Source organism: Danio rerio, chromosome 16, assembly GCF_052040795.2.
Source record: "Danio rerio strain M-AB ecotype USA chromosome 16, GRCz13ab, whole genome shotgun sequence".
Classification (NCBI taxonomy): domain Eukaryota; kingdom Metazoa; phylum Chordata; class Actinopteri; order Cypriniformes; family Danionidae; genus Danio; species Danio rerio.
Genome location: NC_141036.1, coordinates 50437869 through 50451476, shown reverse-complemented (window position 1 = coordinate 50451476; position 13608 = coordinate 50437869). Strand labels below are relative to the sequence as shown.

The 13608-nt window shown below is 35.9% G+C and overlaps 1 protein-coding gene across 2 annotated transcripts; it reads right to left on the bottom strand.

Annotated features, from left to right (window-relative positions):
- Nucleotides 1-400: 400 nt before the first annotated feature.
- On the bottom strand, nucleotides 401-12176 carry zgc:101716. 2 transcript variants are annotated; one of them, NM_001007425.2, is given in 6 exon segments: nucleotides 401-706; nucleotides 2663-2795; nucleotides 6738-7024; nucleotides 10466-10609; nucleotides 10691-10786; nucleotides 11913-12176. In NM_001007425.2, coding segments are annotated over 6 exon segments (951 nt in total). In that variant the 5' UTR covers nucleotides 12024-12176; the 3' UTR covers nucleotides 401-526.
- Nucleotides 12177-13608: the final 1432 nt, after the last annotated feature.

Below are 13608 nucleotides of genomic sequence, written 5' to 3'. Positions count from 1 at the left end.
GGCGACCCCAGATTAATAAAAGGGACTAAGGCGACAAGAAAATGAATGAATGATGTATCCCCAGCTGAATCCCTTCTATCAAAGTGCACTATTTGAGGGCATTAGGGGGCAATTTTGGATACAGCCACAGAGTGCTAAAGTTTGATAAATGTTAACGAAAGAAAATCATTTCAAATTAAACATGGTCCATCTTCCTCGAAAATAAAAGCTCTATAATATATAAACAAAAATTATTATTAAATAATTTGCAGTTAAATAGTATCATGGTGATATTCTGTTTACTTTTTCTTTATTTTTCAAATATTTGAATTCAATAATAACAACAACAAACATTACCCTAAAACATTAGCTTGTTTTTCTAATGAAATATTTCAACTATAGTTTTACAGTTCACAATGCATGATGTTTGAGTCAGTAGCAGCTTTATTTATTTTGAAACATTCGACTTTATTCTGCTTTGTAACAGTATAATTCATGTTATTTAAGTATAAGATACACATCCATTTTTAAGGGCAAAATGTTTGTATTACTGATATATCTCCTGCAGGTTTGTGTGAAATGGTAAAGCTGTCGTGTCCTCCTGCAGTTTGCTGTGGAGTTTGTTCCACCATCTCTCATCAAAGTCTTTAACACAGAGACCTGATAAACTCTCTCCATCTTGGGTTTCCTCCCTCATCTTCTCTGGATTGAGGTCTTCTGCCATCACCTAGTTATAAGGTCAAAATAGATAGTCACTTGATGTTCACATAGATTTTCGCCATGCAGTTTGTGTAATTAATTTGTGTATGAACTGAGAATAACTATCATTGAATTCATATAACATACTGAAAATAAATACTCAAACCAAAAATAAAATGTCGTTTTTTTTACTTGCACTAATTTTGTTCCAAGTATTTTATCTTCTCATCACAATTGTTTTTCCATTTTAGCCACTAAAATACAGACTTTCAATTGTCATCTACCATTTTAGCCACTAAAATACAGACTTTCAATTGTCATCTACCATTTTAGCCAATAGATGGCAGCACAAGACCACTAACCATGTTATCATAATATTTGTAGCCATTTGTTTTTTCATATTTACTGTTTAAAGTCACTGAAACTGCAGTTAAGATCGTTCGGTATAACATCTTGGCTAATGCTTTTTAAAAATGTAGTCCCAGGTTACCACCCATTACATTTTTCCAGTTAATACATTCCATCATGGATTTTGTTTAGCATTAAATTTTGTGCCGTCATAAACCTAAACTGTCTAAGAGTCATAAAGGTTGCCAAATGCTCATTTTAAAATTACAACTATTCATTTAATTGCCAATGGAATAAACCATATTTCATCAAATGCATCGTTAAATGTTGCATAACCTTTAATGTTGTGACCATATTATATGGATATCCTTTTAATAGCAAAGATGCGCAAGAGTGCTTGAAAGCATAACAAATTTTTATATATATATTAATAAAAGTTAAAGTAAAAAAACATTTCTTGATCAAAATGTGTGTGCATTTGTCATAAAGCAGCTGCTGAAACCCCATTGTAAGAATTATTTTCAAATCTTTTGATATTGGAAATTGTTTATTAAACTGTAATCAAAAATTATAATACATTTTAATAACATTATTTAAAATTATATGTTACTAATTAAAATCACCTGTTTTGTTTTAAATTCTTTCATTTAATTTTCTTTGGCTTAGTCCATTTATTATTCAGGGGTCGCCACAGCGGAATGAACCCAGTGCTAACCACTGAGCCACCGTGTCGCCTTTGTTGTTGTTTTTTAAATTGAAAACAGAGATGTAAATATGATTGTGATGTGTTATACTGTCACATTATTGTTTTGTTACATCTCAATGTAACGATTGTTCAAATATAATAATTTAAAAAAATCAAAATAAATATAATATTATATATTACTCACAATATTATATTATATTTTAACGGATTTATTAATATTAATTTTATTTTAAACATCTAAATATTTATACTTAAACTATTTTTAAACTTGTAAAAACTTTTATCAATACAATACTATGGTTGTATTGTACATAGTTCTAATCTATAAGTTTTCCATATTGTATAGCTATTTTTTTTAAATAATTTATATTTGTTCTTGTTTTCTATAGCTATGTCTTCTACATCTAAGGTTTTTCTATTTTATTTTATCTCTTATTTTATCCCATAATTCATTTCTAATTGATAATCTTTTTTTTAAGGTCACAGCCTTTCGTAAAAGCTTTTCACAGTAAATCATACTGTGTAGGACTACGTATGAGAGTAGTATAAATTTGTAATGGAAGTACTTCAAATTTGAATACTGGACATGCAGTTATTGTATTTACTACATTAAAGAAATGTAGAGATGCAAAAACCTCTCAGTGCCATCTGAAAATTTCTTCTAAAATGAGCGTTTTTCTCAGGCTCCTGTGTGAAAGCTCAGAACTTCCACTTTTATGGCAAAGAATACGTTATTTGTATTGTCTTTGATAGGAATAACTGAATATAAACATAGGAGGGTGGGGAAAAAAAAGCTCATTTTAGAAGAGTTTTGCATCTGAACTCTATAAACAATAAACAAAATATTTATTACAGTATTTATTCATCTTCGTTAACGTTAATAAAAACACAGCTGTTCATTGTCAGTTCATGTTAAAGATGTTGTCAGACCTCAGAGACCATCTGAAGTATCTTCTCTGTTGGCTGCAAGACGTGTAGAGCTTCCTCAATGTCTTGTAAAGCTCTCAGGCTGTTTTCCAGCACAAATGAGAACTGCTGAACCCGGAGGATTTCAATCAGCATCCTGAAGAAGAAAAAAAAATCACAAAATGAATCCACCCATCAGTCCGTTCTCTTAAAGGGATAGTTCACCCAAAAATTTAAAATGTGATATGTACTCTCTTAAGTAGTTTCAAACTTTATGAGTTTCTTTATTCTGTTGAACATAAAAGAAGATATTTCGAAGAAAGCTGAAAGCCTGTAACCATTGTCTTCCATAGTAGGAAAAACAAATGCTATGAAAGTAAACGGTTGCAGGTCTTCAGCTTTCTTCAAATTATAATAATTCCTTACATTTAGAAAGCGCTTTTCTGGACTATTTTGAAGGACATCCTAGGACTTTTAACAACCACAGAGAATCAGGAACCCGGTTTAACGTCTCATCTGAAAGACGATGCTTACTGAGCAGTATAGAGTCCCCATCAATATACTGGGGCGTTAGGATCCACACAAACTTCAGGTTGAGCTCCCCCTGCTGGACTCACCACTTCCGGCAACAACCTAGTTTTCCCATGTGGTCTTCAATTCAGGTACTGACCAGGCGCAGCCCTGCTTAGCTTCAGTGGGCGACCATGTGAGAGTTGCAGAGAGCTAGCTGCCGGTTATTCATGAGAAAGACTTGGTTCGAGCCAATCGGTGCGCTCTATTGTGAATGAGGTGCAACTTCATTATTATGCATGATAGCTAGCTTCGAAGACTCCTTTTACCTGTTATGGTGTTCAGAGAGAGGCAACATTAAGTTGCCAACCGTAATCAAAACAAGTGGAAGAAGAAGAAGAATTGTTTGGAGACATGGGTCATCAGTTTTGAACATTTTTAACCCGAGAGCTGTTCGAATCTGGAAATGGTAAAATTTGCAGCTCGTCTTCTTTTTAAAAAAAAAAGATGCAGTTACAGGTCGTGCTGATTGTCCTGTCTCTACAAATTTGGTAAGTGTGTGATCAGTGGTCTTTGTTTATGTTTATTCAGATGGCAAAGTTAGGCCCCGTTTACACTAATGCGTTTTTGTTTAAAAAAAAAAGTTTTGCTACGGTTACGCCATCCGTCCACACTACGCCGGAGTTTTCGAGCGCCGAAATTGGAGTGTTTCGAAAACGCTGGAGAGGCCGTATTCATTCTAAAACGCTGCTGCCCCGTCTTAAGGCTGATTTATACTTCTGCGTCAAACGCCGGCGTATGCTACGGCGCTGACGCATAGCCCTTCGCCATGGCCGTCAGCTTCGCTGACGTGCACCTCTCAAAAATTTTAACTACACGTCGCAACGACGCGTAGCGCAAGCTCTGTGATTGGTCGGCTTGGTAGCGCTGACGAGTCTGGGCGGGGCCGAGAGCCGCGCGAATGGCGCGAGCCGGACGCGAGCCCAATGGAGCGATTGTTTACAAGTTTGGATTCCTGTGAAGGAGCTCCTGATGGAAAGTTTTGTTTTGTGTTTACCTCATAGTTAAAGTTGTTGCACGTCTGCCGGTTCCTGCCTCAAAATGAGCGAGTTTGAGCCACTTGTACATTCAGGAAGTGTTCAGGAAAAGCAAAACAGCAGAGAAGAAACTCGACACAGAGGAACATTTACACCTCATTGCCCACTAGTGTTTCAGAAGTGTTATTGCAGACCAACAGAGACAGCGTGCAGAAGTATAAATGCACAGCTACGCGCGTTGCATGCGCCGTGGGTCACGCCGGTCACTTGACGCAGAAGTATAAACCAGGCTTTAGTGTGGATGGGGGAAAACGGAGACATCTGAAAACGGAGGTGGGGCTGCTGAAATTCACCTCTCTGATTGGGGCTTTTCCTCAATATTAAGTAGCCTACACACACGGTTCAGTCTCGCATCCTCTCCCTGTAAGTTCGGACTTCGCAAGTTTGATATGGAAAACAGACCCTCGAGGACATGTCCGGTAAATTTTCAAAGGGAACAGTGTACTTTATAACCTTATTCACATCATCCTGGCTACGTTGTTTCACTTTCTCAACAATAAAATGAAAACATGATTTAAGGAACTGCCTATTTTCATTTTGATATTAACAACCTAACAGACAGCAGAAATGCTGAGGCGTCGTGCTGCATCTTAACTGCATGCATGTTTATAATAAAACAGAGCCTATATAACATCACTGCCTCCTTTCATTTTCATTGAAAACACTAAACCAGGGGTGTCCAAACTTTTTGGGCCGAGGGCCAGATGCAAAAAAAAACAACGTTGTCGCGGGCCAAATTTTACACACATCACACAGACACGCATATATATATATATATATATATATATATATATATATATATATATATATATATATATATATATATATATATATATATATATATATATATATACAGTTGAAGTCAGAATTGTTAGCCCCCGTTTATTTTTTCCCCAATTTGTTTAACGGAGAGAAGATTTTTTCCACACATTTCTAAACATATTAGTTTTAGTAACTCATTTCTAATAACTGATTTATTTTATCTTTGCCATGATGACAGTAAATAATATTTGACTAGATATTTTTAAGACACTTCTATACAGCTTAAAGTGGCATTTAAAGGCTTAACTAGGTTAATCAAGTTACAAGTTAAGGTAATTAGGCAAGTTATTTTATTACAATGGTTTGTTCTGTAGACTTAAGGGGCTAATAATTTTGACCTTAAATGGTTCATAAAAAAATTAAAACCGCTTTTATTCTAGCCGAAATACAACAAATAAGTCTTTCTCTAGAAGAAAAAATATTATCAGACATACTGTGAAAATGTCCTTGCTCTGTTAAACAGCATTTGGGAAATATTTAAAAAAGAAGAAATAAATCAAAGAGGGGCTAATAATTCAGACTTCGTATATAGACAGACAGACTACAGACAGACAGACAGACAGACAGACAGACAGACAGACAGACAGACAGACAGACAGACAGACAGACAGACAGACAGACAGATAGATAGATAGATAGATAGATAGATAGATAGATAGATAGATAGATAGATCATAACAAGAACTGCTGCTTAATTGAATGCATGTAATAGCCGGTGGTTATTTATTGAATTACGTTCATTTTTGTATAGCGGGCCAGATTCTATTAATATCTATAAAAAGCCTCGCGGGCCGCCACAAAACTGATTGCGGGCCGCAGATGGCCCGCGGGCCGTAGTTTGGACACGCCTGCACTAAACGTATCCTCTGCTTTGCTAAATGTCAGTTTTAATAATCAATAATAGCTATTATGAAAGTATAACACACAATAAGTTTATACATTATGGGAAATAAAGGCAAGCGATCAGTCAATATACAGAATGTACGTGGTTACATTAATTAACTTATCTTTGCGCTCAGCCAAAACACATTACCTGAGAACAAGTAATCGATTCAAAAGACCAAAGTCGGGGAATATGTCGTTAGATAAAGACAACAAGATTAATTAAATATCACGTTTAGCAAATATAGTGAGATAAGATCCAGTGGTAGATGCTTGATGAGCACTCCGACCAGCACAGCTCTCATTTGGGTAGAAATGCTGCAACGCTTGCCCGAGAGTGTGTGTGTGGTCACGTGATGTGCGCTTTCAGCATTTTGGTGTGGACGGAGAGCAGTTTAGAAACGCTGGGTAAAACGCTAGTATGGACGTGGATCGTTTTCATTCTAAAACGCCGTTTTAAAACTAAAATGCACTAGTGTAAACGGGGCCTTAGTTTGTATCGTCAGCAGTACTCTTTCAGTTTTTGTAAACATACCTTAGTCAAAATGATTTAGTTACTAAGTTTACTAAGTAATATCACTACTGTTATCATGGCAAAGATAAAAGAAATCAGTCATTAGAAATTGATTAAAACTATTATGTTTAGAACTGTTGAAAAAACACATAAATTGGGGGAAAATATACAGGGCCTAATAATTCAGGAGGGCTAATAATTCTGACTTCAACTGTACACATTCAAATAAGAAGAGTACATTTTGATTTTCATGGCGACTCTAAGGCTTACTTACCTCGTTCTAATTAAGCCCATGATGGTCTTCAGTCTTAAAATGTTCTTGGTCTCTTGCTGTTTTTCATGTTTCTCCTCAGCACTGGATGTCTCTGGATGGTTGTCAGACTCCAGTAGTCTCTGAAAGCTGGTGGCCAGATTCAGCCAGTGCCACGGATGATACGGATGAAGACAACAGAGCTGCTGGAGGCTGGAGATGCTGCTGGTCAGATCTCTGTAATGCTCATGAACACTGAGCTCCAGCTGCAGGACGCAGGTGAGGTGGCAGGTGTTCGATACGTCTGTCCTCTGGCCAAAAAACATAGTTTATTTTCATTGATTGATTTAAACATGCTGTATGTACAGTTGAAGTCAGAATTATTAGCCCGCCTGTATATCCTCAAATTCTGTTTAACGGAGATATTTTCAACACATTTCTAAAGATAATAGTTTAAATAATTTATTTCTAATAACTGATTTATTTTATTGTTAGTACATAATATTTCACTAGATATTTTTCAAGACTAGTATTCAGCTTAATGTGACATTTAAAGGTTTAACTAGATTAATTAGGCAAGTTATTGACTAAATATTGCTTAAGTGGGCTAATAATATTGGGCTTAAACTGGTTTTAAAAAATTAAAAAATGCTTTTATTCTAGCCAAAATAAAACAAATTAGACTTTCTACAGACGAAAAAAAATGTTATAAGACATACTGTAAAAATTTCCATTTGGAAAATCATTTGGAACAAAAACATCACAGGAGGGCGAATAATTTTGACTTCAACTGTATGTTTTTGACACTTCTAAAGCATGCCATAATTAGTGATGGGAAGTTCAGATCATTTTACTGACTCAGATCTTTGAGTCTTGTTCATCGAGATGAATGAATCTTTTTTGAGTAATTTCGTTCATTTGGTTTAATTTGCCAAAATATTATTAAAATGTCACTAATTGCTTCTAAACACATCTACAACTTGCCCAAAAGGTTGATTACACGACAAAAAAGTCACAAATAGAATACTATAAGAAGGAGAAAATAATAATTCAATGTTTACCTGCTCTTTTGTCTATGAAGGTATTTTTGTTTCTTTGCTCAGCTCACCTCTTCGTGTCTTCAAATGTCAGTGGTTTATTCACGTTACACTGACAGTCACATACAATCTTAGCCAATGTACACTGTCTGAGCCGATAGGATCCATGATAATTAGTTCACCTTTTGAGTCTGCTGGTTCTTGAGTCGTTTATTCATCACGTCATGACAGAATGACTCAAACCCGAGGACTCGAGAGATGAATGGTTCAATTCTTTTTCCTTCTCTAAACGTATATGATTGGCCTGTGATGAACGAATGACTCAAACCTGATAAAGGACTCGAAAGATGAACGGATCAATTCTTTATCCGGTTCTAAACGCATATGACTGGCCTGTGATCAACGAACGACTGAGACCCAATAGAAGACTCGAGAGATGAACGGATCAATTCTTTTTCCGGCTCTAAACGCACATGATTGGCTTCTGCCTTTCCGCGATGAACGACTCAAAAGACTTGAAACGAACGATACCACCTGCACAAATGTGCGCACGCGCGGATAAACAAATCACTCCCTGAGAGGACCCGTAGTCCTCTGGGTCATATTGAAGATTCGTTCAAAAATGAACGAATCATTCAAGAACGACTCATCACTAGCCATAATATGTTTGTAGATGTTTAAGAAAAATGCTAAGTATCTTTAAGTATAAGTTTTATCTGGAAAACAATGCTAAAGTCAGTTAGACTCCTTTAAAAATGTGGATTCCGTGTCAGAATGTCTGTCTTTATTTTGGTCTCTATAACCCAATACAATAATCATTGTTCAATACTAATATACATACACTACCGGTCAAAAGTTTGGGGTCCGTTTTTTATTCATTTTTTATTTTTATTAATTAAATTATTCTGTTCATCAAGGCGGTATTTATTAAATGTAAATTTTTTAAAAATATTTATTTATTAAATATGTATTTATTACTTACTGTTGTAACGACTGGGGGGAGTGACACTCACAACAGAAGGTAAGATCCAATATGCAGGTTTATTCAATGTCAGGCAAGCAGTGGTCATCAGGTGCAAACGGGTATATTAAGGCAGTCCAGAATCATAAACGTTAAACAGGCAAAAGGTCGAAAGGCAGGCGGCTACACAGGATAACAAGGATGCAAGGCTAGGATCGAGACACGGAGAAACAAGACAGGGAACCGCATTGTAATGTCACAAAATGCAAACAAGACTCGGCAAACTGGAAGCATGAATGAGTGGCTTATGAATGGAGGGATATCAGTCTGTGACAAGGTTCAGCTGGTGATTGCAATCAGGATAGATGAATGAACAGGCGTGCGTGTTTGGGAGCAGTGCATGTATGAAAATGTAGTCCTGGGAAATGCGGAAATGTAGTTTTGAGTTCGTGTGAGAACCACGTCTGGAAAGCAATCGCTGGTTGTGTGACAACTGTATGTATTTTCAAATAAAAATATGAATCTAGGCATTATTGCTTTTTATTACTATTACCATTAATAATAATACTATTAATAATAGTAATAACTCATTTTAGAGTGATTTTTAAATGATTGTGTGATTGAAGACTGGAGTAATGAAGCTGAAATTTCATCATTAAAATCACTGAAAAATCACTGGATTTTATTAAAGTATAAACTACTTTTGAACCGTTTTTATAGTGCAATAACACTTCACTATTTTACAATTTTTACTGTATTTATTATGAAATAAATGCAGCCTTCGTGAGCAGAAGAAGCGTATTTTAAAAGATTTAAAAATCCTGGTGTGCAACTTACTAAGCAAAATTAATACTAAAATTAATTAATGTAGTTCGGGCATAAATATTTGAAGCCGTTTTTAATCGTTTAAGGTCATTTGATTGAATATATATATATATATATATATATATATATATATATATATATATATATAAATCAGTGGATGATATAGATGCATTTATTGGGTAAAATTGCTACTTTTTAATGTGGTTCAATTTGTTTTTGTCATTCGCAGTGCAGCAAAAATAGTCCCAGCACCGAAACTATTATGGCACTGCTACTTCAGCGATGCTCATGCCTAGCGCTAATGCGCAGCTTCTGCGTGCAGCATGAAAGCTCTAATCTGTTAACACAGACGCCAAAAAACATGCGCTGCTCACACTTGCGGTGTGAAACAGGCTTTATTGTAAACAGTCTGTAGCTCCGCTCTCTTTAAAAAAAAAAAAGGATTGGGAGCATAATCTCATTTAAATTTAAGTTGATGTTCACCAAAACGGCACAATTTGGATTAAAGTCTAAAAGGGGCAGTTTCAAAGAGATATAAAACATTATTTGTGGGCTTTTTTGAGCATTGAAACTTCACATACACACTCTAGGGCTGGGGTGTCCAGACTCGGTCCTGGAGGACTGGTGTCCTGCAAAGTTTAGTTGCAACCCCAATCAGACACACCTGAGCTAGCTAATCTAGCTATTACAAGGCTTTCAAGAAACATCTTTGCAGGTGTGTTGAGGCAAGTTGGAGCTTAAATCTGCAGGATACCGGCTCTTCAGGACCGAGTTTGGGCACCCCTGCTCTAGGGACTTCAGACTTATGTTACACCTTGGAAAATGCATCCCTTTAATCAATAGTAAGGCAAAACAACCCAAGAGATGTATTTTAGAATTGAGTAAATAAACTGAATCAGGAAAAGGTTGAACAGTATTGATCTATTTACCAGTTTCTCACAGGCATTAAGAGCCTCGTCTTTTTTGCCTAGATGACAGCAGCATCGTGCGATTCCCTCCAGCACGTCTCTCTTCACTGATGTGTTTCCAGCGGGTACGAGAGAGAGACAGGACGCATAATCATCCAGAGCGATCTGTCAATGGCACGACACACTGATGAGCTTACAAAACATCACTTAATAATGAGAGCTTTTAATTAATTCAGCTTTTTATACCTGGTACTGTTTCCTCCTGTAGGCCAGATCTCCTCGAAACTTCAAGGTTTTTTGCTCTTCTAGTGAATCCTCTTCATTTCCATCTTCACAAAACCACTTGATAAAATGAAAAAGTAAATGTATTACCTAAATGACCTTCAGGTAATTACTGAAATAAAATAAAACTGAAGTAAAATGTTATTTCTTTAGGAATATTTAGTGATTTTGAAATGATTTTGTATACTTACAGTTAAGTCCGAAATTATTTATACCCTTGGGAAATTCTGACTTAAAATGACTTTTATTCAAATTGCAAGTTTTTTATTTTAATTTAATTTTGGTTTGAAAATGACCCAGGCTTCTTCCAAAAGATAGGATGATCATCATTGTGCAAATATATATATATATATATATTTATCAGGTTTTATTTACGATTAAACTAAAAGTAGCAGGTCCAAAATTATTCATACCCTACTCAATAATCAATGGAAAAGCCTTTATTGGCTATTACAGCAATCAAACTCTTTCTATAATTGCTGACCAACCTATTTTTGCATGTCTCCACTGGTATTTTTGACCATTCATCTTTAGCGATGAGCTCCACTTTTTTCAAATTGGAGGGTCTCCTTTCCATCAACCCCGATCTTTACCTCCATCCACAAATTCTCAATTGGGTTTAAGTCAGGACTCTGGCTAGGCCACTGCAAAACTTTAATGTTTTTGTCTGGAAACTATTTCTTCACCAATTTTGCTGTGCGTTTTGGTCCGTTGTGGTGCTGAAATGTCCACTGGTGCCCAAGGCCAAGAATCTCTGCAAACTGCCTGATGTTTTTGTTGTGTTTAGCCTATGTGTGTGTGTGTTTGTGCGCAAATGTATTGTGTATATTATGACCGTGGGAACAGAAACACTTGTATAATTATACATGTTCTAATTATATATAATTATCATAAATTATCTAAAATGACCCAAGTTAAATAGCTATACAATACATTACATTAAGACAGGAACATCTTTAGTTTAGGATTATGATGCAGTACAATACAATTCCCACGAAAATGTCTATATGTAATGGCACGTTATAAATGGCATGCTACTGTATCTCACACTAATTATTACCATAGTATTACCATAGTTTTCTCGGAAGCAACTCGAAGTTTAAGCTGCATTGTGCATACCATGAGATAATAGCGTGGAATACATGTGTCGTTTGTGTATTAGTTGTGTATTAAATGTAGTACTGACCAAAGGCTCGCAGATTTTGGGCTGGTATGTGGGCAGAGCAGCGGAGACTCTTCTGTCCCGCGACTCTTCAAACACCGAATCATCAAACGTGCTGCCCAGAATCTCCATCATGAAAACACGCGTCACTGTGGACTTCCACACACTCATGAACATACACAGTGTAAGTGGTACACCGTTACAAAACAGAGGTTACAGAAACATAAAGTCAACCGATGGAAACACATTAACGCAGTACTTTAGTTTAAATGTCGTAATTCAAAATGTAAGATGCTTCCACCAGAAGGCAGCGCCGCGCTGCTGAATCCAATAAGATACTACATCAAGGCCATTAGGGGGCGCGTGGAAGCTCAAAAAGCCCATTCCGCCTTCGAGCAGCATCATGTCTTTGCTAAAGTGTGTGTATTACAAATCTGGAAAAATCAGAACATATTTGCATTATAATTGATAGAACTGGTGCAGAATTTAGGCCTATATCATTTATAAATAAAAATATTTATTTTTCTCGTAGTTTTTTTTGTCCTGTAGCTATATTTTTAAGATTTATTGCACTTTAGTTCTCATTATCTTAAAGGCTTTTACATAAGAATCCATCTCATTTAAAGGCACAAAACTCTGTTTTCTTCAAGTATTCAGATTTGTGTTTACAAAATGTCTCTTATTTAATTTAATATGTATTTTTAATTGCTTCAAATTATCTCCAAGTTCATTCATTTATCATTTTTTTTTCCAGCTTAGTCCCTTTATTAATCAGGGGTTGCCACAGCAGAAACAAACTGCCAACGTATCCAGCATATGTTTTACTCAGCGGCTGCAACCCAGTACTGGGAAACATCCATACACACTCATTCACACACACACACACACACACACACACACACACACACACACACACACACACACACACATACACACACCACAGCCAATTTAGTTTATTCAATTTACCTATAGCCCATGTCTTTGAACCAGCGACTTTCTTTCTGTGAGGCGACAGAGCTAACCACTGAGCCACCGTGTTGCCCCATCTCAAAGTTAATTAACACAATATTTTTTAAATGTAATTTTAATATACTTGTATAGAACCCAATAAAAACATTGAGGAACAAAACTTATCAATTATGGATTTGAGAATCATCAACAATTTAATGATTTTTTGAAAGTTTTTAATGTTTGATTTTTCATATTTTTAGAGAGCGAGATGAATATTTTGTGAACATCAAAACTAGAAAGTAACAGTGCACAACTAATAATAAATAGTCACTCTTATTTATGTAATAAAGTTACATAAAATTTATTAAAGGGCACGTATTTTACCCCTTTTACAAGAGTTAAGATTAGTCTTTTGTGTCTTCAGAATGTGTCTGTAAAGTTTCAGCTTAAAACACCCATCAGATTATTCTTTATACCTTTCAGAATGCTGTAATTTAAGCTCTGAACATCTTGTAGCTGTTTTTGTTGCCTGTGCCTTTAATGCTGGTTTTCCCCGCCCACTGTTTCCATGTGCCTGTCAGAGTGTGCCTCGAACTCTGGCTCGGCCTCGTCAGAGAAACAGCACAGTGACTGACATGAAGTAAGCAGATCTCACGTAACGTTTGTGAGAAATACTACAGTAAGAACTTTTCCAATGATTATTTGATGTATTTGTTGTGGAGCTAACTCAAGCCTTTCTGGAATGATGACTGTCACACAATGTTGTTAC

Coding starts and splice junctions, on each gene's coding strand:
- zgc:101716 (XM_087285657.1), bottom strand. CDS start 7,039: ATGTTTTTTGGCCAGAGGACAGACGTATCGAACACCTGCCACCTCACC. Junction 2,796..6,737: donor ATGGGCTTAATTAGAACGAG/GTAAGTAAGCCT, acceptor TTTCTTCTTCAG/GATGCTGATTGAAATCCTCC. Junction 707..2,662: donor TACTTCAGATGGTCTCTGAG/GTCTGACAACAT, acceptor CCTTATAACTAG/GTGATGGCAGAAGACCTCAA.